At 39.7% G+C, this 24,211-nt stretch overlaps 1 protein-coding gene and 1 long non-coding RNA gene across 3 annotated transcripts in view; one reads left to right on the top strand and one right to left on the bottom strand.

Moving 5' to 3' along the window:
• Positions 1–24,211, top strand: part of ANXA10 (annexin A10) — a 66,470-nt gene that overhangs the window by 36,930 nt on the left and 5,329 nt on the right. Inside the window, exons 4-8 of the mRNA XM_032633924.1 lie at positions 13,215–13,328; positions 14,953–15,043; positions 16,298–16,377; positions 23,207–23,260; positions 23,348–23,441. Coding sequence (XP_032489815.1) covers positions 13,215–13,328; positions 14,953–15,043; positions 16,298–16,377; positions 23,207–23,260; positions 23,348–23,441 — 433 coding nt within the window. The remainder of the gene's footprint in view (positions 1–13,214; positions 13,329–14,952; positions 15,044–16,297; positions 16,378–23,206; positions 23,261–23,347; positions 23,442–24,211) is intronic.
• Positions 14,138–23,877, bottom strand: LOC116755074. 2 transcript variants are annotated; one of them, XR_004350225.1, is made up of 6 exons: positions 23,712–23,877; positions 22,282–22,998; positions 19,081–19,183; positions 18,247–18,417; positions 16,875–17,122; positions 14,138–14,597 (listed from the first exon to the last, which is right to left on the bottom strand). It is a non-coding gene; the product is annotated as an uncharacterized LOC116755074 (long non-coding RNA). The 2 variants fall into 2 exon arrangements; XR_004350226.1 differs by lacking the exon at positions 18,247–18,417.

The following is a 24,211-nucleotide window of genomic DNA, read 5'->3' as shown; positions in this document are numbered from 1 at the left end:
TTGAAAATGTATTTGAAGAAATTATGGCTAAAAACTTCCCAAACCTAAAGAAGGAAATAGCTATCCAGGAACAGGAAGCACAGAGGGTCCCAAACAAGATGAATGCAAAAAGACTCACACCAAGGAATATCATAATTGAAATGGCAAAAGGGAAAGACAAAGAGAGGATTCTAAAGGCAGCAAAAGAAAAACAAAGGGAACTCCCATAAGGCTATCAGCTGATTTCTCTGCAGAAACTTTGCAGGCCAGAGGGAGTGGCAATATATATTCGAAGTCCTGAAAGGGAAAAATCTGCAAACTTGGATACTCTACCCAGCATCATTATCATTTAGAACAGAAAGAGAGATAAAGAATTTCTCAGACAAGAAAAAGCTACAAGAATATAGCAATGTTCAATCTATCCTAAAAGAAATATTGCAAGGTTTTCTCAAAAGAGAAAAGAAACAACAATCTATAGAAAGAAAAAAACATAACAGGAAAGGCAAATATATAAAAGGACTGAAAATCACTTGAGTTGGCCAATACATAGATTAAAAACAATCAAAAATTTTTGTACAAGTGATTGTAACTACAATTAACAGCAAAAGAATAAACATGAAGATAAAAATAGGATGTCAAAATTACAAAATGTGGGAAGGCGAGTAAGAAAATGTAGACCTTTTAGAATGTGTTTGAGCTTATATGACTATCGGTCTAAAGCAATTAGATGGTTAAGGGTTAACGTACTTGAAAATCAGGGTAATTACAAATAAAAAACATACAAGAGATTCACACAAAAAAAGGAGCTCAAGCATAATACAAAAGAAAATCATCAAATCGCAAAAGAAAAAACAAAAAGAAGAAAGGAACAAAAGAGAAATACAAAATCAACTGGAAAACAAGGTTTGAAATGGCAATAAATACATACTTATCAAAAATTACTTTAAATGTCTATAGACTAAATGCTCTGTTAAAAAGACACAGAGTAGCAGATTGGATAAAAACAAGAACCTACAATATGCTGCCTACAAGGACTCACTTTAGGGCACAAGTCACACAGATTACAAGTGAGGGGACGGAAAAGATATTTCATGCAAATGGAAATGACAAGAAAGCAGCGGTAGCTATACTCACGTCAGACAAAATACACTTCAAAACAAAGGCCATAAAGAAAGACAACGAAGGACACTATATAACGATAAGAGAATCAATACAAAAGGATATTCCACTCATTAACATATATGCACCCAATATAGGAGAACCTAAATACATAAAACAAATGCTAACATATATGAAGGGAGAAACTGACAAAAATACAATATAGTAGGAGACTTTAACACCCCACTGACATCAATGGACAGATCTTCCAGACAGAAAATCAGCAAAGCAACAGAGACCCTAAATGACACAATGGAACAGTTTAACTTAATTGACATCTACAGGACACTACATCCAAAAAAATGCCAGAATACACATTCTCTAGTATACATCACATACTAGGAACAAAACAAGCCTCAAGAAATTTAAGAGGAGAGAAATTATTTCAAGCCTCTTTTCTGACCACAACGGCATAAAACTAGAAATCAACCACAGAAAGAATGGGGAAATTATCACATGGAGACGAAACAACATACTACTGAAAAACCAATGGGTCAGTGATGAAATCAAAGAGGAAATCAGAAAATACCTCGAGACAAATGGCAATGAAAACACAGCCTTACAAAACCTATGGGATGCAGCAAAGGCAGTTACAAGAGAGAAGTTCACAGTGATATAGGCCTTCCTCAAGAAACAAGAAAAATCTTAAATTAACAACTTAACCTACCACCTAAAAGAACTAGAAAAAGAAGAAAAAACAAAACCCAAAGTTAGCAAAAGGAATGAAATATTAAAGATCAGAGAGGAAATAAATAGAGATAATCAATAGAAAAAAATCAGTAAAACCAAGAACTGGTTTTTTGAAAGGATAAAAAAAAATCAACAAACCTCTAGTCAGGCTCACCAAGAAGAAAAGAGAGAGAACCCAAATAAACAAAATAAGAAATGAAAGAGGAGAGGGCTTCCCTGGTGGCGCAGTTGTTGAGAGTCCGCCTGCTGACGCAGGGAACGTGGGTTCGTGCCCCGGTCTGGGAAGATCCCACATGCCGTGGAGCGACTAGGCCCATGAGCCATGGCCACCGAGCCTGTGCGTCTGGAGCCTGTGCTCCGCAACGGGAGAGGCCACAACAGTGAGAGGCCTGCGTACCGCCAAAAAAAAAAAGAAAGAAAGAAATGAAAGAGGAAAAACATCAACTGATACCGCAGAAATACCAAAAAAAATTGTAAGAAAATACTTTGACTGTTATATACCAGCACATTGGACAATCTAGAAGAAATAGGCAAGTTTCTAAAAATATACAACCTGCCAAAATTGAGCCAATAAAAACCAGATAATTTGAACAGACTGATACTAGAAGTGAAATAGAACCTGCAATTAAAAACAAACAAACAAAACAAAACTCCCTGCAAACAAAAGTCCAGGACTGGATGGCTTCTCTGGGGAATTCTACCAAACATACAAAGAACTTATACCCATCCTTCTCAAACTCTTCCAGAAGACTGAAGAGGAGGGAACACTCCCAAAGTCATTCTATGAAGCCACCATCACCCTGATACCAAAACCAGACAAAGTCACTACAAAAAAATAGAATTACAGGCCAATATCTTTGATGAATATAGATGAAAAATTCCTCAAAAATATCAGCAAACTGGATCCAACAGCATATTACAAGTAGGACTTATTCCAAGGTCACAACAATGGTTCTACACATACAAATCTATCAATGTGATGCACTATGTTAAGAAAAGAAAGGACAAAGTCTCAATAGACACAGAAAAGCATTTGATAGAAATTAAACATCCATTTGTGACAAAAAACTCTCACCAAAATGGGTATAGAGGGAACATGTCTCAAGATGATAAAAGCCATTTATGACAACCCACAACCAACATAATAATCAGTGGTGAAAAGCTGAAACCTTCCCACTAAATTCTGAAGCAAGACAAAGATGGCCCACTCTCACCACTTCTATTCAATATAATATTGGAAGTCCTAGCCACAGCAATCAGACAAGAAAAAGAAATAAAAAGTATCCAAATTCAAAGGGAAGAGGTAAAATTGTCATCATATGCACATGACATGATAACTATATACAGAAAACTGTAAAAGACCCCACACAAAACTATTCAGCAAAGTAGCAGGATACAAAATTAATGTACAGAAATCTGCTGCATTTCTTTACACTAACAATGAATATCAGAAAGAGAAAATTAAAAAATCAATCCCATTTAAAATTGCTTCAAATAAAGAAGACACCTAGGCGATAAACCTAACCAAGGAGGTGAAAGACCTATATGTTGAGAACTATAAAATGTTGATAAAGAAAACTGAAGATGATTCAAAGAAATGGAAAGATAACCCATGATCTTGGAAGAATTTATATTGTTAAAATGGCCATACTCGGGCTTCCCTGGTGGCGCAGTGGTTGGGGGTCTGCCTGCCAATGCAGGGGACGCGGGTTCATGCCCCGGTCCGGGAGGATCCCACATGCCGCGGAGCAGCTGGGCCTGTGAGCCATGGCCGCTGAGCTTGTGCGTCTGGAGCCTGTGCTCCGCAACGGGAGAGGCTGCAGCAGTGAGAGACCCGACTACCGCAAAAAAAAAAAAAAAAAAAATGGACATACTCCCCTATCATTTAATGTGATCCCTATCAAATTACCCACGACATTTTCCACAGAATTAGAACAAATAATCTTAAAATTTATATGGAACCACGGAAGACCCAGAATTGCCAAAGCAATCCTGAGAAAAAAGAAAAAAACTGGAGGCATAAGCCTCCCAGACTTTGGACAATACTACAAAGCTACAGTAATCAAGACAGTGTGATATTGGCACATAAACAGATATATGAATCAATGGAACAGAAGAGAGAGCCCCAAAATAAATCCACACACATACAGTCAATTAATCTTCAACAAAGGAGGCAAGAATACACAGTGGAGAAAAGACAGTCTCTTTAACAAGTGGTGTTGGGAAAGCTGGACAGCCACATGTAAATCAATGAAGTTAGAACACTCCCTCACACCATACATAAAAATAAACTCCAAATGGCGTAAAGCTTATATATAAGACGTGGTACCATAAAACTCCTAGAAGAGAACATAGGCACAATATTCTCTGACATAAATCCTAGCAATATTTTCTTAGATCAATCTCCCAAGGCAAAGAAATAAAAGCAAAAATAAACAAATGGGACCTAATCAAACTTAAAAGCTTTTGTGCAGCAAAGGAAATCACAAACAAAACAAAAAGACAACCTATGGACTGGGAGAAAATATTTGCAAATGATGCAACAGACAAGGGTTTAATTTCCAAAATATACAAACAGCTCATAGAGCTCAATATCAAAAAAAAAAAAAACAAAAAAACCAACCCAATCAGAAAATAGACAGAATACCTAAATAAACATTTCTCAAAAGAAGACATACAAATGGCTGCTATGTATATGAAAAGATGTTCAACATCACTAATTATTAGAGAAATGCAAATAAAAACCACAATGAGGTATCACCACACACCAGTCAGAATAGCCATCAATAAAAATTTACAAATAACAAATGTTGGAGAGAGTGTGGAGAAAAGGGAATGTAAATTGTTGCAGCCAGTATGGAAAACAGTATGGAGGTTCCTCAAAAAACTAAAAATAGAGTTACCATATAATCCTGCAATCCCATTCCTGGGCATATATCTGGAAAACATGAAAACTTTAATTTGAAAAGATACATGCACCCCAATGTTCACTGCAGCACTGTTTACAATAGCCAGGACATGGAAATAACCTAAATTTCCAATAACCGGGGAATGGATAAAGAAGATGTGGTACATATATACAATGGAATATTACTCAGCCATAAAAAAAAATGAAATAATGTCATTTGCAGCAACATGGATGGACCTAGAGGTGACCATACTAAGTGAAGTTAAGTCAGACAGAGAAAGACAAATGTCACATGATATCACTTACATGTGGAATCTAAAAAATAATACAAATGAATCTATATAAAAAACAGAAACAGACTCACAGAATAGAAAACAAACTTATGGTTACCAAAGGGGAAAGGGAGTGGGGGAAAGGGATAAATTAGGAGTTTGGGATTAACAGATACACGCTGAATATATAAAATAAACAACAAGGGTTTACTGTATAGCACAGGGAACTATATTCAACATCCTGTAGTAACCTATAACTGAATCACTTTGCTGTATACTTGAAACTAACACAATATAATAAATCAACTATACTTCAATATAAATAAATAAATTTTTTAAAAATTTACTTATCACCGCACAGTGACAAAGCAGCTTGCACAAGCGTTTTTATAATATAAAATTGCCCAAGTATTTACACAATGAATAGCAGTGGGGGTAGAATGAAGACAACTTCTAAGTTACACTTTGTACAGACCTACATCACAGAGTGTTTCAACAGCAAGTATTTTTTTTATGATAACAGAAAAGGCATACAAGTTAAAAGCATATAAAACGATTCCCCTGAGCATATTCAGACAAACAGAGTGCTAGCCATCCTTCTATGTCTTGCCCCTGAGTGCACACAATTAGATAAAGGTAAAAAGAAGAAAGGAAAAGGAACCGCCATGTTACTTTGTTTAAATGGAGCTGTCGGAATTGCTGTGGGTGGCCCACCTGCAGCCCCCAGGAGCTCAGAGCAGCCCAGCTTGAACAGCATGTACTCATTAGCCTAACGCAGGGCCAAGCTGTGAGGTCCATAGCGTCCCTTTAGGGCAAACAAGAAAGCAGAGGCAGTCGGCCTGAGGAAAGGCACACTCCAAAGGTTGCATTGGCAAAGCTATTTCTATCCCTCCTTGAGAGAATTTAAGACTCTAACTAGAGAATGGGTTTGAAGGCTCCTCTTTGAACTTGCAAAGTTAAGCTACTTAAACATATTATTCAATATGTATCTTCGCAAATGAAAGTGATATGTTCTTGTGATGCCCTGAAAAAACACTGTAGCACTCTTTGCCCATTTGCAGTGCAAGGTCACTGTAATTCCTGAGTTCCAGCCCCTCCATGAAATCAAAGTGCGTGCAGATGGGGACCATTGCTTGTTTTCCCTTGAGCAGCCAATGCCTCCAAACAAACAACTGAGGAAATACGAGTGGACCCATTCGTTCATTATTTTATACCAATGCTGTGTAGCTGGCACCGTGCTATGGCTTGGGGAAACTGCCATGAATAAAACAGACCAAAAGCCCTGCCAGGGTCTTTACCTGGTGAGAGAGAGAAAAATTAGTGAAACGGGTCCTGTTAGAAGGGACTAGTGCTCTGGAGAAAAGATGAAGCCTGGTGAGAAGGACAGGGAGTGCGGGCGGACCAAGTGGCCAGTAAAAGTCCCCCACGTGCGAACGAGTTCCGTTCCCAGAGCGCATTCGCAAGTCCGATTTGTTCGTAAGTCCAGCAAAGTTAGCCTAGGAACCCCACTGACACAGTCGGCTGTATAGTATGTACTGTCATAGGTTTATAATACTCTTCACACAAAGAATACATAAAAAACAAAGAAACACAAAAAATAGAGAAAAGCTTTTTAATCTTACAGTACAGTCCCTTGTAAAGTACAGTAGTCCAGTACAACAGCTGGCATCCAGGGGCTGGTATCGAGGGAACAGGCAAGAAGAGTTACTGACTGGAGGAGGGAGAGGTGGTGGGAGATGGCAGAGCTGATGGATCGTCAGAAATAGGGGACGGAGGGCAAGCTGCAGTTTCACTCACGCCTGACGCTGATGGCACAGGTTCTGGTTCCTTGCTGGATTCACTTCTATCTACTCTCTTGAAAGAACGATCCAGTGATGTCTGGGTAGTAGCTCTTTTTTTCTCGTCATAGATGACACGGTAGCACTGGATTGCATTCTGAACGGCTGCTGCAACCTTCGTGTACCGTTCTACGTTCGGGTTCTGTGCCTCAGAAACTAACAGTGCCTCCTCAGATAGAGAAAATCCCCTTGCCGTTTCCTGCGTCGTGAACCTCTTCGGTTCTTCAGTTACTTCTTCTTCTCTCTCTTTGTCCTTTCTCTGTGCACATTCGCATCTCTGAAAGTTCACACCGTGAACGTTCGTATGTAGAGGACTTACTGTAATTGTAAATAGCCTGACGACGGCAGGCTCTGTGAAGAAGTCCAAGGGGCGAGCCACGTGCTGGCCTAGAGAAGGAACATTCAAGCTACAGGGAGGAGAAAGCAATGGCCCTGAGGGAGCAGGTCTGCTGTGCCAGGAGCCTCCGGAAGCCCAGGGGGTGGAGGGGGGTCGGGAGCAGGGAGAGGACGGGCAGGAGGTGAGGGCACAGATTGGCCAAGGGGACATCGTGTGCCTTGGTGACCATCGCATAAAACACCTGCATGTTTGCTTATCCCGAGCTCAGCTGCACAAAAGTAGCTGTAACTCATCCTGGAGTTGGGAGTGGCAAAGGGTGTTTCTGCAGAGGAGTGACTAACTGATCGGCATTTTTCCAGGAGCACCTGTCAGGTGTGTTTGGGGAGGACAGGTGTAAGGGCAGAAGGGGACTCACTCGGAGGCTGCTGCAATGACGTAAGGAGCCACGACGGTGCCGAAGCCAGGGTTATGGCGGTAAAAGTGGGACAAAATCGTCAGTTTCTGGTTGTAAGTTAGAGACCATAGAATTTACTGACAATGGATATTGGTAACATGTGAGAAATGCAGTGTAACACGCAAACTTCTGGGGTGCAGAGAGACAAAAAGAGAGGAGAGAGGAAACAGCTAGTATCAGCCATTTTTAATCTGCAGCAAATTACCTAATATTTGGGGAGGGGGGGAGACATTTTGAGTGCCTCATACCTCCCAGAAAATAATTTAAGAATTCCACCTGAGTTAAATATATTCTGTTAAGGCCAATGCTATGAGGTGGGTGCTGTTAGAGTTCTCACTGTACAGACGGGAAACAGACACAGAAGTAAGGGCACCTACCTGTCACCTCACAGCTGATGCTCGCCAGGACCGGAACCACACGCCACCCCCAAGCCTGGGCGCGACGGGTTGGGAAGACGCCTGGCACTGCCTGTTCCACCCAAATTCTCAGACTTCCTCGAGCTACCTTATGAAATCAGTTTGCTAGAGCCATGTACACACGCACGCACGCACACGCATACGCGCACGCACAGACGCACGCACGCACACCTACGCTCCAAAGCAAAGCTCCCCCGCGCCATCTAGCGGCCGCGCTGATCCCTATCAGCAGTGGAAACCGCACCGGTGTTCAGGGTCAGCGCCCAAGGCGATCACAGGTGAAGTAAGGGAAGATGCTGTTATGAATGTTTGGGAGGGATACGGACCCAAAAAGTGACTGAAGATCAAATGGAAGATTTTGCAGTGCCCAGGCCATTGCCTTTATCTTTTACATTTAATCAGTAAATTCAGGGCTTTCTCCTCCCACATTTATTCCTTTATTCTCGCACTCGTTCACATGTTCATTTATGCATTATATACCACGTACTCTGCACATCTGAGTACTCAGCACTGTGCCAGAGCGAGATGATGGATTTGGGGACATTTGTGAGAAAGTCCGTGTCTGATAGACGTTGGGGGGACATAAATGCATATAATATGGTCATTAAATCTAGTGTAATAAGTGCGAGGGTGGAGCAGCGGTGGCAAAGAAATAACCAGCTTCCCCGAGGGTCAGAGGAAGGCTCGCAAAAGTGATGATAATTCTAACGTTTCTATCTTTCCATCAGCTGCCAGGACCCTTTACTCTCTACATAAAAGTCTATTCCATTGGTCTGTTTGCATTTAAACCTTTAAGGCACTGCGCTGGATTTAATTTTTTGTTTGTTTTGGGGGTTTTTTTTGGTATTAGGACAGCACTAGTCACATAAAATAAATTGAGAAGTATTCTTTCATCTGCTGCTTTCTACAAGATTTTGTGTAGAGTTGATTTTACTTCCACCTTAAATGTTTCATAGATTGTATCAAGTGATTTCACCTGGGTCTAGAGATTAAGAGTGTGGGTTAATTGTGAATCCAGTTTTTCAAAATAAATATAAGGAAATTTCGACTGAGTTTCAAACTCTCCTTGAGTTTATTCTGGTAATTTGTGTCTGTCAAGGAATCGAACCATTTCAACTAAATTTTAAAATATAGTGGTGTATCTTTGAATTATGGTTTTCTGCAGATATATGCTGAGGAATTGGTTTGCTGGGTCATACGGTAACTCTATTTTTGTTTTTTAAGGAACCTCCATACTGTTCTCCATAGTGGCTGCACCAGTTTACATTCCCACCGACAGTGTAGGAGGGTTCCCTTTTCTCCACACCCTCTCCAGCAAGTCAAGCCTTAGCTTCTGCTTGGCTGTTTCTGTGATGCAGCCACAGGCAGCTTCTAGGGATGCACCAGCAAGGCAATAGACATAACCTATAGGTGGTGAGCAGCCTCTCCAGCAGTTATTATTTGTAGACTTTTTGATGATGGCATAATTCAAAAGGATACATGCACCCCAATGTTCACTGCAGCACTATTTACAATAGCCAAAACATGGAAGTAACCTAAACATCCATCGACAGATGAATGGATAAAGAAGATGTGGTACATATATACAATGGAATATTACTCAGCCATGAAAACGAATGAAATAATGCCATTTGCAGCGACATGGATGGACCTAGAAATAATTACACTAACTGAAGTAAAACAGAAAGACAAATATCATATGATATCACTTATATGTGGAATCTAAAATATGACACAAACGAACTTATTTACAAAACAGAAACAGACTGACAGCACAGAGAAGAGACTTGTGATTGCCAAGGTTGGAGAGGGAGGGATAAATTAGGAGTATGGGATTAACAGACACACACTACTATATATAGAATAGATAAACAATAAGGACCTACTGTATAGCAGAGGGAACGCTACTCAATATTTTGTAATAACCTATATGGGAAAAGAATCTGGAAAAAATTAAAATATATATGTATGTATAACTGAATCACTTTGCTATACACTTGAAATTAACACAACATTGTAAATCAGCTATATTTCACTTACATATATAGTGTTATAAATATGTTCATAACTTGCTTTTTTCCTTTAATGTCTGTAGTATTTGTACATGTCACTCTTACTTTGCCAATATTTCTGTTCTTTTTTCTTGTCTATTTAGAATATTATTAACATTACTCATCTTTTCAGAAAATTACATTTTGATTTCATTCACAGTTTCTAGTATTTATTAATTTTCAGTTTCATTGATTTCTGATCTTATTCTTATTTCCTTCCTTCTTATCCTGGACTTAATTTACTCTTCCTTTTTCTAGATCTTTTGAGGTGGAAGATTAGCTCATTGACTGTATGTTTCTCTTCTAACATAAATATTTAAAGCTAAAAGTGTATCTTCAATTACTATCTTCACCACATCTCACAAATTCTGACATGTTGCATTTTCACCTTCATTAAATTAAAAGTATTTTCTAACTCCCTTGTGATATATTCTTTGAGATTTGGATCACACGAAAGTGCATTTAAAATTTTCCAAACATTTGGGATTCTCCAGCTATATTTTTATTGTTAGTTTGAAGTTAATTTTGTTGTAGTGGGAGGATAAACACCTGTGAGAGGCACATTATGCGCCATATTGAAGGAAACATCTCCACCACACGCTGTTCCAACTATGCAAGGTCCTCACTGTTGGGAACGATGTCAACAGATGTGTAGAGAGAGAGAGATTTCGAGGAATTAGCTCACGTGATTACAGAGGCCTGCAAGCCCAAATACACACAGCAGGCCAGCAGAGACTATGGTAGGCTAGAGCCTCAGAGAGGGTAGCCGCTCAGTTCCAAAGGCCGTCTGCTGGTAGAATTCTTGAAGGAAAATCAGTCTTTTCTTATAAAGTCTTCAACTGACTGAATGGGACCCACCCACATTGTGGAGAGTAATCTGCTTTACTCAAAGTCCACTGATGTAAATGTTAATCATCTAAAAAATACCTTCACAGGATGTGGTCCATATATACGATGGAATACCGCTCAGCCGTAAAAAAAGAAAGAAATCATGCCATTTGCAGCAACATGATATGATAGAGATTGTCATACTAAGTGAAGTAAGTCAGAAAGACAAACACCATATGATATCATTTATATGTGGAATCTAAAATACAACACAAATGACATTATCTATTAAACAGAAACAGACTCACAGACATAGAGAACAGACTTGTGGTTGCCAAGTGGGAGGGGGGTGGGGGAGGCATGGGTTGGCAGTTTGGGGTTAGCAGATGCAAACTATTATATATATGATGGATAAACAACAAGGTCCTACTGTAGAGCACAGGGAACTATATTCAATATCCTGGGATAAACCATAATGGAAAAAAAATAGGAAAAAAGAATGCATATACATGTATAACTGAGTCACTTTTGCTGTACTGCAGTAACAAACACAACATTGTAAATCAGCTATACTTCAATTTTAAAAAACAGTTTTTTGAAATACCTTCACAGAAACATCTAGAAGAACGTTTGACCAAATATCCGGGTGCTGTGGCCCATCCAAGCTGACATAAAATTAACCATCACAAATGGCATCTGAACTCCTATCTCCATGCCACTTGTCCTTCCTTGTGTAACTGTGTCTTGTGTCCTCCGATCCTGTAAGGCCATTCTGATATCTGAATTCTTAGAACTCTCTTGAACTACTGCTTTAGGATCTTATAAAGTGAAAAATGAAGATCAGAGTCTTCAAAAGCATTAGCTCACATTTTTACTTACGCTACGTCTGGGTTTATGGAATGTTGGTCCTCTTGAAAACAGAGACCCTGTGTTATTTTTCTCCAGCTCCTACCACCATGTCTGGGAAAGAGTAGAAATAAACACTCATTGAATACACTGCCATCTTTCCTTCAAAAAAGATGTATTGAGCTCATGGAAGCATGAGAACAAAGCCTTCACGAGCTCAGATGTTCACGTCAGCTTTATACATTGCTATCACCTGTCTCCTAATAGCACTATAGGACTATTTGGTAAAGGGATTAGAAACAGTCGATGGTGAACAACGAGGGAATTAACTAGACTACCAGCTCCATGAGGAAGCGATCTTGTAAGTCTTATATCTATCTACTCCAAGCAACTGCCACAACTCCAGACCCCTATTAACTGCTCATTAAACAAATTGCACTGACCTGGGCGCAAATTCAATAGATTCTCTCTGTTACCAATTACCACCTTGTGGCTGATGCTTTTATTTGTTAAAAAAGAAAACCCACAGTATAGGAAACGTGCTTCCAGATTATACTAAATAAAATGAAAATTATGACTATTTCGTTTTTATTGTAACAAAGCTTATTATGCCTTATTGAATCATTACTGAACCAAGTCAGAACTAAAATATTGTGTATTTCAACATAAAACTGAATATACACTATACATTTTAGCAAGAAATGGTAAATTTTAAATATCTTTCAGATATCTTTGTAACCCTACAAAAAATAAATTGAACATATAGGCTTTTAAACAATCCATTCTACATGAGTAAAAGGAAAGTCACATTAAAACGATCAATTTCGTGCTCTTGTACCTGTATATCAAGGCCAAAAATCCAGCACACTTATTTTTCCTTTTAAGCATTTAATTTTCAATATTTTCAGTAAGTATATTCATGTGACTCTTTGAAGAAAGTTCTAAGACTACTTAATTCATTTATACAAGCTTTTTGGCAATAGTATAACCAGAAACTCTTTGCTAAAGGACATTGCTATAATGATAAAATAAAATACATATATTCTTTAAGGACTTTCTTTCATTAATTCCACACAAGAAAACTAAGCACTCCCAAGTAACATGCTTTCAGGTTTCAAATTTCATTTATTTTCATAATGAGATGAGAAGAGGGGTCGGGTTGGGAATTGGAAAGGAGTATCCCTCTGTGTTTACGTGACTAGAACATCCATACAGATGATGTTTCATGCAGAGATGTCTTCACATCAGTCATTTTCAAACCCTCAAGTCCACGATCTCGTGTAATCCACGTACACACGTGTGAACTAAAACCAGACTAGTTATTATGTGAAGTGACGTGGAAAAGGAAATCGTACTAGAAGACTTTCTGCAATTATCCCATTTCTCTCATAAAATTGGTAAGCGATATAATGAAGGTATTTGTTTTTCCCTCCACAGGACCTGGTCAGTGACCTGAAGGAGAAGCTTTCCAATCACTTCAAGGAAGTCATGGTGGGCCTCATGTACCCACCGCCCTCCTACGATGCCCACGAGCTCTGGCACGCCATGAAGGTAGAGGTCGGATGAGAAAATATTTCCATAGTGCGGGACCTGCCCTATGATGCTGCTATGTGTGATCAGGGAGGGGAGGGAACTTCTGCACAAAGAAGAAACAAAAGAAATGCTGGGGGGGGTTGTCAGGAAAGGGGGGACCTCCAGAGCCCAGCGGCGGGATCAGTCGATTCTCCTGCTGTGCAAACCCAGACCCACCAACGCCGCTCTGTGCCAATCTGCCGAAAGGAAAGCTTCCGGGGCTGTTTGGAAGTGTATCTTCATACATTAAGAGGAAATATTATAATTCATGTGAATCTCTTTACACTGTGGTATAAACTGGGCTCATCAAGTAATGAGTCAGCAGTAATACTGAGTCAGAGACAAAATATAGATGACATCTTTATTTTTGTGACCCTAAAATAATCCTTTACAAAAACTATTGCTCAAATGTAGCAAAATGTTACTTCTGAAGGATTAGAACAATTCTTTCTTACAGGAAAGAAATTAACTATAGATTTGTTAGAGGTTTGCTGGCTAGGGATGGAGGCCAAACGGCTTTTCACATCTTTCCAAATGCTGATATGAAACACCTGCAGAGCTGCTGCAATCATTCCAATACAGTGCCTGCCAATGACCTGATTACCCTGGTCTGGGAACAATGTGTGACTCCAAAAGGGAAACGGAAAAAATATTAAGGAATCTGGATCTTGGCCATCATATTTGTAGATCAGAATAAGCCTTATGTAAAATATGAATTTCAACTAATTTTTTTTTACAATTCCATATGTGGAATTTACTCAGTTAAAATTCAGTGAGTAGATATGAATCTCAAAAGTACTGATTTTTGTTTTTACTATTTAAAAAAATTTTATTGGAGTATAGTTGATTTAAACTGTTGTGCTAGTTTCAGGCGTACAGCAAAGTGAACCAGTTATACGTGTGCATACATCCACTCCACTTTTATTCGTTTTTTTAGATTCGTTTCCCATATAGCCTATTACAGAGTATTGAGTGTTGCATAATGTCAATCCCTACCTCTTGCAAAATGATGTGAAGTAAGTCCTATGTTACTGTTTAGATGACACTGTTACATTGTATCAATGTCTCACAGGATGGAAAGGATTTCTGAAGCTTTCTGAAAAAGATGTGTTGTCTTTAAAATCACCATCAGAGAAGAGTTTATGCCTATGGCTGAAAGAGACTACAGAAAGTAGCCAGTCCAAATGTTTAGGCAAACGGTGCAGAAGTCCACATCCTGGGAGAGGCAGGGAGACGTCTCTAAAACATCTGTGCAAAATTAGAGACCCAGGATCAAATTCGAGCTTGCCCAAGAATTGATATTCTAGCAGGAAAAAAATCAGTGTCCTGAGCATTGTTTAAACATATTTTCCCACATTATTCAGAAATGCCCATGCTGTTTTACTCTATGAAGGAACAGAGTTTCAGATAATATTATCTTCTTGGGACCAAACAGCTAGTAAGTAGCAGAGGCAGACTGAACTGGGCCTGTCTTTAACCCAAACATACTTCCTTGCCCTCTGCCACCTCTCAGAACACCAGGGAGGCTGTATCCCTTTACTGCAGAGTGCACTGTTATTTCCAGCACAGATGCCTTTATATTTCTCTCGCTCTGTCCTTCTAGGGAGCAGGCACTGATGAGAATTGCCTCATTGATATATTAGCTTCAAGAACAAACGGAGAAATTTTCCAGATGCGAGAAGCCTACTATTTGCGTAAGGAAATACCCATTTGTACATATGTTTTATCCTCATATAAACTTTATATTTTGCAAATAACATGTAAAATATTCCAGTTTATGTATTTTAAAGAATTTTCTAAGACACTCGTGTGAAATACCACTCACTCAAGACTAATTAATTCACTAGGTAGGATCGATGATTAGGGTACTAAAAATGAAACAATTCCCTAGACAATCAAGTTAAGTGGACTTTCCAGGAAAATAATTACTAGTTTCTATGAGGTGGGTGTTTACATTAGGACAGCAAGTACTTGGCACGGTGGCTCAGGGAGCGTCGTATCTCTTACCTAGGAGGGACCAGGTACAAAGACAGAACAAAGCAAAGCGCGATGATCTCTCAGCGAATTCTACAAATATGGGCAACTACTTCAATTTACATAAACCTCATAATCACTGCGATCCACCTCAGAATCAGGTTTTTACGCATGTTAAAAGTGGAAAGGTTAACTCTTTTCATTTTTAAAAAGGCTTAATGCCTTAAGTTCCATTGCATCATGTATTATGTGACATTGAACTGTCAAGAAAATGTTCCAGACAATCAGCTCTATTGCATTCAAACAAAAACAAGACTTTCCCAAGGGGAGTGAAGTAAGACCCTTCACTGAAAATATTAAGACAGGACAAAGACTTGGGGAGAGCTGGGCTGGGCAGTGCGCTAAGGAAAGAGAAGGCAGGATTCTGAACTTTAAAGATTGTAGAATGTGGGCTACCCTGGTGGCGCAGTGGTTGAGAGTCCGCCTGCCGATGCAGGAGACACGGGTTCGTGACCCGGTCCGGGAGGATCCCACGTGCCGCGGAGCGGCTGGGCCCGTGAGCCATGGCCGCTGAGCCTGCGCATCCGGAGCCTGTGCTCCGCAACGGGAGGGACCCAGGCAATGAGAGGCCCGCGTATCGCAAAAAAAAAAAAAAAAAAAAAAAAAAAAGACTGCAGAATGCAAAAATGATTCTCAATGTTGTTTCTCAGTTTTGGAATAGACATAGTACTTTTTTTTTTTTTTTTTTAAGAAAACCGACCTGGGCCTATGTTACCATTGCTGTCAAATTACTTGGGTGGACTGTTTATTGGCTTCATGTGAGTAGAATGTGGTAAAAGACAAAGAAATGTCAGCAGATTAGATGTCTCCTCACTTTCCACTCATACGGGGGAGGTAGCGCTGACCTAGGCAAGCACAGCGATACGTGGTTCTGTCATAAACCAACCCTCCAACACGGGCGTTCTCGTACCCAGAATACAGCCGCGACCTGCAGGAGGACATTTACTCAGAGACCTCGGGACACTTCAGAGATACGCTGGTGAACTTGGTCCAGGTATGAAACTCCAAAATTCACACCATTTTGCACTATTTAAAAAAACAGGTATGTTTCGTTTTCAAAAAAATAGGACAGAAAACTCCAGTTTACCCCAGTCTAACAGTGAATTCTGTACAATAACAACTACTGAATGCCAGCTAAATTCAAGGCACTGTGATAGAAACTTGGGTTGGATCTAGAAACAAACAAATATGAAGAAGACACCATCTCTGTTCTCAAAACAATCTGCTGTAAGTAAAATGATTATAATTATCAATAAATGCATCAATAATTATATATTACAAGGGTGTTAAGAGATTTAAAATTCTACGGTTACAATCAGCAGAATGAGAACATCGCCTAAGGCCCCAGGGACCCAGGACCGCACCAATAGGTGAATAGTTAGAATCACCAGATGCGAGTACAATATACATAGGGATCCAGGAGCCTCACGCATGACTTTAAATGAGGAGAATCTGGATTACTGAAAATAAAAACTAGTTTTCCCTTCTTACCATCTCTTTATTTCTGTAATTCCATCTTCTCCTTCAGCTTGTGTTGACCAAATCAATCAGACACACCCTCAGTACCTGATGAAGTGATGCAGGAAACGGGAGAGGATTCAGCAGGAAACAAGGGGCTTGGATTTAGGCAAGAAAAGCTATTTCGGTTCCTCTGTGTTATCACTCAGATTGTTGACTAGCCATCTTCTAGCAGGGAGAGCAGTGGATGGAACTCAATGTTCCAGGGCAGGTTATAGAACCTACAGAATGAAAGAAAACAAGGGAACATCACATCAGGAAAAAAATACAGAAAAGCTCCCAACCACTCCAGAAAATAGACCCACAGCCATATGCTAATTTTTCTTTCTGAAATTGCAGGTTCAAACTTTTACCTAGAGAGAGTTCTTTTTTTTTAACGCTACAAAGTTTTTTTTACAAAAATGAACAACTTTATTTCTCAAGTTAAAGTATTGTATTACTTTACACAAGAAAGATAAAAATTAAGAATTCTTTCTACCCTGTCTAGAACTACTCTATATACAGAAGATAGTTAAAATGAGAAAATGACTATTGATAATGATTTTTTTTCCTTTAAAATATCAATGGCAGTGTGCAAATTTAAGTGACTACTTCATTTTCCTTCTTTTCTGATTGGGCAGTTTTGCTATCTTCCTCCTTCGGGGTGGATTAACACATCCAATAAAACACAGGAGGTGTGGTTTCTTTAATGTGTGTTTATTGTGATTAAAAACTTTATACTGTACTTCACAATAGTCTCTATAATTTAAGAATGAATAAATATATCAGCCAGATTAGAACACAAACTAACAATTCCATTCATTGCCAGGCAACAAGGATTAAAAATTTTTTTTACTCTTTTTTTTTGAGCCCAAGTTATTGTCAGTTCTGAATTAGGAATAAAGAAATCCAAAAGGAAAGATTCCAGAGGAAGCAAGTATTAGCTGCCCCAGACGGAGGAGAGATTGGTGACTAGGGCTGGTTGGATTTCTTCAAAATTGTTCAACTGAAAAAACTGGCATAGTACTGAGCAAATCTATTGACCTTTCAATTAAAGTAAAAATTCTATTTGTAAAAACAAAATCAAGAATTTGCTTTCTTGTTTAATTTGGTTTGCTGTGGTTTAATTTGCACGTGCATGGCATGGCCGCAGAGTTCATAAAACCGCCTGTATCAATTCCTCAAGTCCTATTCTGAAGATTCTAATCTCTGGGATGAGAACATCAATAGAGAACAGATATCGTCCAACTTGAGACTTCTGTGTAAGGTGTTGTAGAAATAAGCTTATTTAAATTTGTGACAGAAGTTGAGTCATTATAGGAAAAAAGTTTTTAATAATCATTATTAATATTAAAAATAATCTCACTTGGCAACGTCAGTTGAATATTTTCTAACTTTTCAACGTCGTAAGATTAATTAAAACATTCTCTCAGTTTAGAAGGGTCTTCATCTTTTGGTTTTCTAGGACTGATGCTCCGTAATGTAAATTAAAACAACAGTTTCCAGTCGGAAATTCGTGTTGGCATTGGTACTGCCCCTAATAAAACCAGAAGCCCTATTATAAATCCATGAGTTGCATCTTAATAGCAAACACGTTTTTATGTTCTTAGTATCTGAAAAGAAATTTATGTCAATTTATTAAAGAAATATATAAGCTTTCTAGGAAGACAAAAAATATATTTCATTAGGACTATGTTGCATTCCACTAGGCCTGTATCACAGCCCAGCCTCTCCTTCCAAATTTGGCTTCTTTTCTCTCCCATCCATGGTTGATCCCCAGCACATCCCATAATAACAAGAATCTGTTTCATTTGTATCATGTTTTAGATTCTACATATAAGCGCTATATGCTATTTGTCTTTCTCTGTCTGACTTACTTCACCCAGTAGGATCATCTCTAGGTCCACCCATGTTGCTGCAAATGGCATTATTTCATTCTTTTTTATGGCTGAGGAGTATTCCATTGTATATATGGACCACATCTTTATCCATTCATCTGCTGATGGACATTTAGGTTGCTTCCATGTCCTGGCTATTGTAAACAGTGCTGCTATGAACACAGGGGTGCAGGTATCTTTTCAATATGTGTACGTGTACAACTAAATCGCTTTGCTATACACCTGAAACTAACCCAACACTGTAAATCAACTATACTTCAATAATTGTTTTTTTAAAAAGGCAAAAAAATATAACAAGGTACCTGCTGGTCTCCATCTCAGAGTCAGCTCCCCAGGGGAGCCGAATGGCTGCACCCCGTCCCTGGGAACTCAGATGGGCTCCGTGGCTGACCTGATGTTTCACGTCTGCTGAGTGAGAGACTAACATGAAAACAGCCCCAAGACACCATACCTCCACCTCCACTGTTAAATGGGATTGCTCCCACCTCCAACCCCATCTATTTGTACTCCAGTTCTATTTCCATCTGGTAAAATTCCAATGGTCAAGTATTCAAATAACCTCTGAGAATCTCTGCACCTCGTCAAAGGTTATGCTACAAACCCCCTAAAAGGAACTGACAGCCAAGAATCAGGATCGCAGTGTGTTTTTATAAAGGAAAGCTCTTATATTTCAGGGAAAAACACACAGTTCTGAAAACTAAACTTGAGAGAAAATAAATCACCAGGGGAAAAAAAATCAGTGAACGATATTTTCCCTTGATGTAATAGAGCTATCTATCTTATGCACAACTGCAGGTCCTTTTTCCTGAAATTAAACAATAATGCTTTATTTTTGATAGAGTCTAAATGTGAGGATGTGTATTTGTATATATAATATTATTTGTATAGACACACATATTTAAAAATAATACACAATTTATTTTATCACTGGGTTTCACCTAATTTGGATTATGACTTTACAGGATAAAGTATTACTTCTTAAGTTCAATTTCTAGAGTCGGAACTTAAGTGTGTGTGTTTAATCTTGAAACAGCTCTTCAGGGCAGTAAAATTGTCCTTTCAACATAGAATATAAAAATTGACGGTGAAGCAATACCTAGATTTTATAGGAAGCCAAGGGGAATTAATGAGGTTTACTTAAATATTATGTATTTCTAAGTATAAGATAATACATAAGTATAAGATAATACATATTTCAAAGAAAACACTTAACTCATAATAGAAAATGGAAGTAAAAAACTTATATTTCAAGATCAGGAGTCCCATGTAATGCTTAGTAAAATGTATAATTTCTCATAGATGTTTAAATATTTTGAAGTCTGACCACAGACTTCTGACTTCTACATTAATGGCTCTTCATTTTGGACCTCCTGGTTTAGGCTTTGGATCAGTAAATTTCCAAGAGTGAAAACGATGTAACGTTAACTAGAGAATTGAAGAAGTCCATCACTTCTGACCACTATCTGTGGTGTACACCGTTTCAGAGACTCTGTCTAGACATCTTACAAAAAGAGGTGATGAGTTCCAGCCAAATAACTGGCACTGTCACATGACCAAGTTCCTTCTACCCTCTAGTTGGGATCCTTATTCTCTCTGCCCCTATCTCTCTCTATAGATAGATGTTTGACAGATGGTAGATGATAGATACATACATACATATATACATAGAGAGATGATAGATACATATAGATACATAGATAGATAGACAGATAGATAGAGATACAGATAGGTAGACAGGTAGATAGATGACGGATAGATAATAGATAAACAGACAGATACTCTGTGTAAAAAAACCAGGTATATATATCTATGTATCTTTTGCTCTTGGCTCTAAGTCAGCTGTGTGTCCTTGGGTTTATCATTTTGCTTTCTTGAGATTCCAGATATTTACCCTGTAAATTAAAGGAAGTGAACCCATTCTGCTCCATTCCCTCCCAGTACCCATATTCTAAAATTCTTCAGCAATTACAATCATTTCCTCCTCCCTCCCTCTGCAGCTTCATTTACAGAATCAAGGGGAACACCGCCCATGGCTTTCATCTTTTTGACATCATGAACATTCAGATACACATCTTTTTTTGTGAATTAATAGGGACTGAGGGAATTGGAAGCTTTAAGGTATTCATGAAATGTGAAGTGTTTAAATTACGGTCATATTTGCTGGGAAAAAAAGAGCTTTTAATCTATAAAGAATTTTCCAACAGGGCTATTTCTAATAAGAAAACCACTCAACCAGAACACGTTCTTCTTGAAAACTAATGCCAATCACTGAACTGACTCACAGCACTTCCTGTGCTTTTATTAAACCAGATTTACAGGAGATCTAATTATCTGTCAAATAATGAAAAGTTAGTCACTTAGAGATCAATTACTCCATGTGTGCAAATCACCCTGCAGATGATAAATGTTTCCACAGACAGAAAAAATGGAAACTGTCCTCATCTTGGCTGTCAGGAGTCTCCCGGTGATGCTACCTCAGACTCACGCCCTGAGGCCTCTGGGGATCATCTGTAGCCACTTTGCTCCAAATACTTCCAGCCAGATTTTAATTCCTTTAATTTCTTCCTTTCACATTTTTATTTTGCCCTTAACCCCAATTCTCATTTATGCCATTTCTCTGGCATTTACATCACCTACCAGTCTACTGTCTTAGGCTTTTTATACGACAAAATCCACTTGCTGGGAAAAGCTAAATCACACATTAAACTGATACACATTTTTTTAATCTACCAGTCTGCTTAAAGGGCTTTTGGCAATTAACTGCACAAAGAAGTAAACAGATGGGCACCATTTCAAGTTAAATGTCCAAAAATCAAAACTCTCACAAAAATTTCAGAACTGCAGAAATTTCTTAAATATTTCTCACAAACTTTGCATGCGTAGGTGTTTAGTTAGCTACATCGTTTGATTGGCAATCACAAAAAACACCTCAATGATCCAGAAAATCTTCCCGTTTCTACTAACTGGTGTTTAAATTCTGCCATCTAAAAGGTATTTCTTTAACTTCCCTTCCTTCGTTTAGTATTGACTCAGTGAATATTTCTCAAAAGCCTACAACGTGCCAAGGACAATTGGGAATTATCCAAAGAGTCAAAGACCCCAGTCTTAAGAAGCTTGCATTCTAGTCGGGGGATGCAGACAGCTAAGGAGAAATCTAATCAATTGGTGCATTTCACAGCATGTTAGGCGATGAAGGATACGGCAGGGCAGGGGAGGGGATGGCGGGTAGGTTATGACGTTGCACAGCTTGGTCAGGGCAAATCCCACTGGGAAGACGAGACTTGACCAGTTAAGCTGGTTAACTTATGTCGCTTTTTCTGTCTCAGTTTGATCAGAACCAAGTAACCTTCATGATGGTTTGGCCTCACCCTTGCTCCCTCTGGAGCCTAAGACTCCCACTAGTGCCCGGCTATGTTCCCCACAGGGCTCCAGCCAGCGCGGTCTGTCTCACAGCCCTGGCCTGCTGGAAGGGTCTGCCCTGCTGCGGCCATAAACCACTCCACCTGTCAGGCTCCGCTTCTGGCTCGTCAGCCAGCAGGCAAGTTCCTCCATCGGGAGCAGATGAGAGATCTGGGGCCCATTCGTGCTGCTTCGGGACTGAGATGAATTCAGGAAGGTGTCCTCAGGGCCTCGGCTGCCCTATCTTGCTGTCACCGAGTTCATTTCCAGAGTCCAAAAAGACAACAGGGGCAGAAGACAGTGACCTCTGTGTTCTTCCAGCAAGGTCAAAAAAGACAAAAAAAGCATTTCCTCCAGATCTGGACCCAAAGGAAAGGAAAGGTTAAATAAACTGTCTCATCACGTGTCTCTACCTCTTTCTGCCCTCTGGTCCTCATAACCCTCAGGGACCAGAGGGTCCTGCATTAGTGAGCTCTCCTTCCCTCCTGTTTGAAAGGACTTCTCTTAGGGCAGCTTGGCCGTGTCTGTTCTTTCTTCATATGATAAAGAGGCTGGAGTGAAACAAATTTACAAAATACTCTCACTGCACACATTCTGGATTTCATGGTTATTTTACTGTTGCCAACATGAGATGTTACAGGTCAGAGACTGAGCATTAACTCACGCTTTCTCTCTGCCTTTTCCTTCTGACGATGTTAAAATCCCGTCTCTACCAGCCGGCCAGGCAGTGGGCGCTGTTTGAAGGGGTGGGCGGCGGAGATACCGCTCAGGGAATTGGAAAAGCGAAAAAACTTGTCAACTCCTTTGAAAGATTACCTCGGCTACAAAGAAAAAATGAAAAGTGCCCACAGTTTTAAAAAGACCTGCATTGCATAAAGTACCCAAGAAACGTAGACTAACTCCGACTAATGATAGAACTTTCTTAGGGGTCTCCATTGTATTTGGTGGCTCAAAGATTTGTGTCCCGGTAACCCTACTAAGTTGTCAATTCAGAGCACTTACAGAGGGAAACCTGTGCTTACTTCACAGGGAACCAGGGAAGAAGGGTACACGGACCCTGCCACGGCTGCCCAGGACGCCATGGTAACGGGCCAGCCCTGGGGCAACCGCGGGACCTTGGGCACGCCAGCCTGGGGCCGCGGTGCTACCTGGAGGCCTGTGATGTTTCAGGTGCTGTGGGAGGCCTGCCAGAAGAGGACAGGGGAGCACAAAACGCTTTTGCAAATGATCCTGTGTAACAAGAGCTACCAGCAGCTATGGCTGGGTAACTGCCCTCTGTTCTTTACAGCTATCCCCTGATTATAGAATAAAAAGCAAGTAGGTAATTGGGAAAGGGGGGTGTTACATATAAAGAGAGGAAAGCCAGTTACCTCAAAGGTACCTCTTTGGGGTTATGTTTATACAGACGTGCCTCATCTAATAACATTGCTAAGGATGAAGTTCCCCTAGAATTTTATTTTGCCAATAATTGAATCACATAACCTTTCAATACTAAACTTTTTAAAACCACCTCTATTTCTGATGGAGAACTTACCTATATTACCTATCTCCTGTTAGGTGCATCATATGTTGTCTTAAAAAGAATATGGTGAGGGCTTCCCTGGTGGCGCAGTGGTTGGGAGTCTGCCTGCCGATACAGGGGATACGGCTTCGTGCCCCGGTCCAGGAAGATCCCGCATGCCGCGGAGCGGCTGGGCCCGTGAGCCATGGCCGCTGGGCCTGCGCGTCCGGAGCCTGTGCTCCGCGACGGGAGAGGCCACAGCAGTGAGAGGCCCGCGTACCGCAAAAAAAAAAAAGAAGATGGTGAACACAGTCCGTAATGAACCAAGGCCATTATTACTGAAGTCGTGATTTATGTGAAGCTGCCTTACTGGTCCTACTTTGTTCAACTTTCCCCAAACTGCTGTACCTTCCTGTCTCCCTTATTTTTTAAAATACTTTTTTGGTTTTTTTTCTACTATATATAACACACAAAAGTCGATTAAAAAATTTTAAAAGATGGCCTACTGCAACCCAACACCCACCCCTATACTT

This window comes from Phocoena sinus, chromosome 6 (assembly GCF_008692025.1).
Source record: "Phocoena sinus isolate mPhoSin1 chromosome 6, mPhoSin1.pri, whole genome shotgun sequence".
NCBI lineage: Eukaryota > Metazoa > Chordata > Mammalia > Artiodactyla > Phocoenidae > Phocoena > Phocoena sinus.
This window is presented reverse-complemented; position numbering and strand designations above follow the sequence as displayed.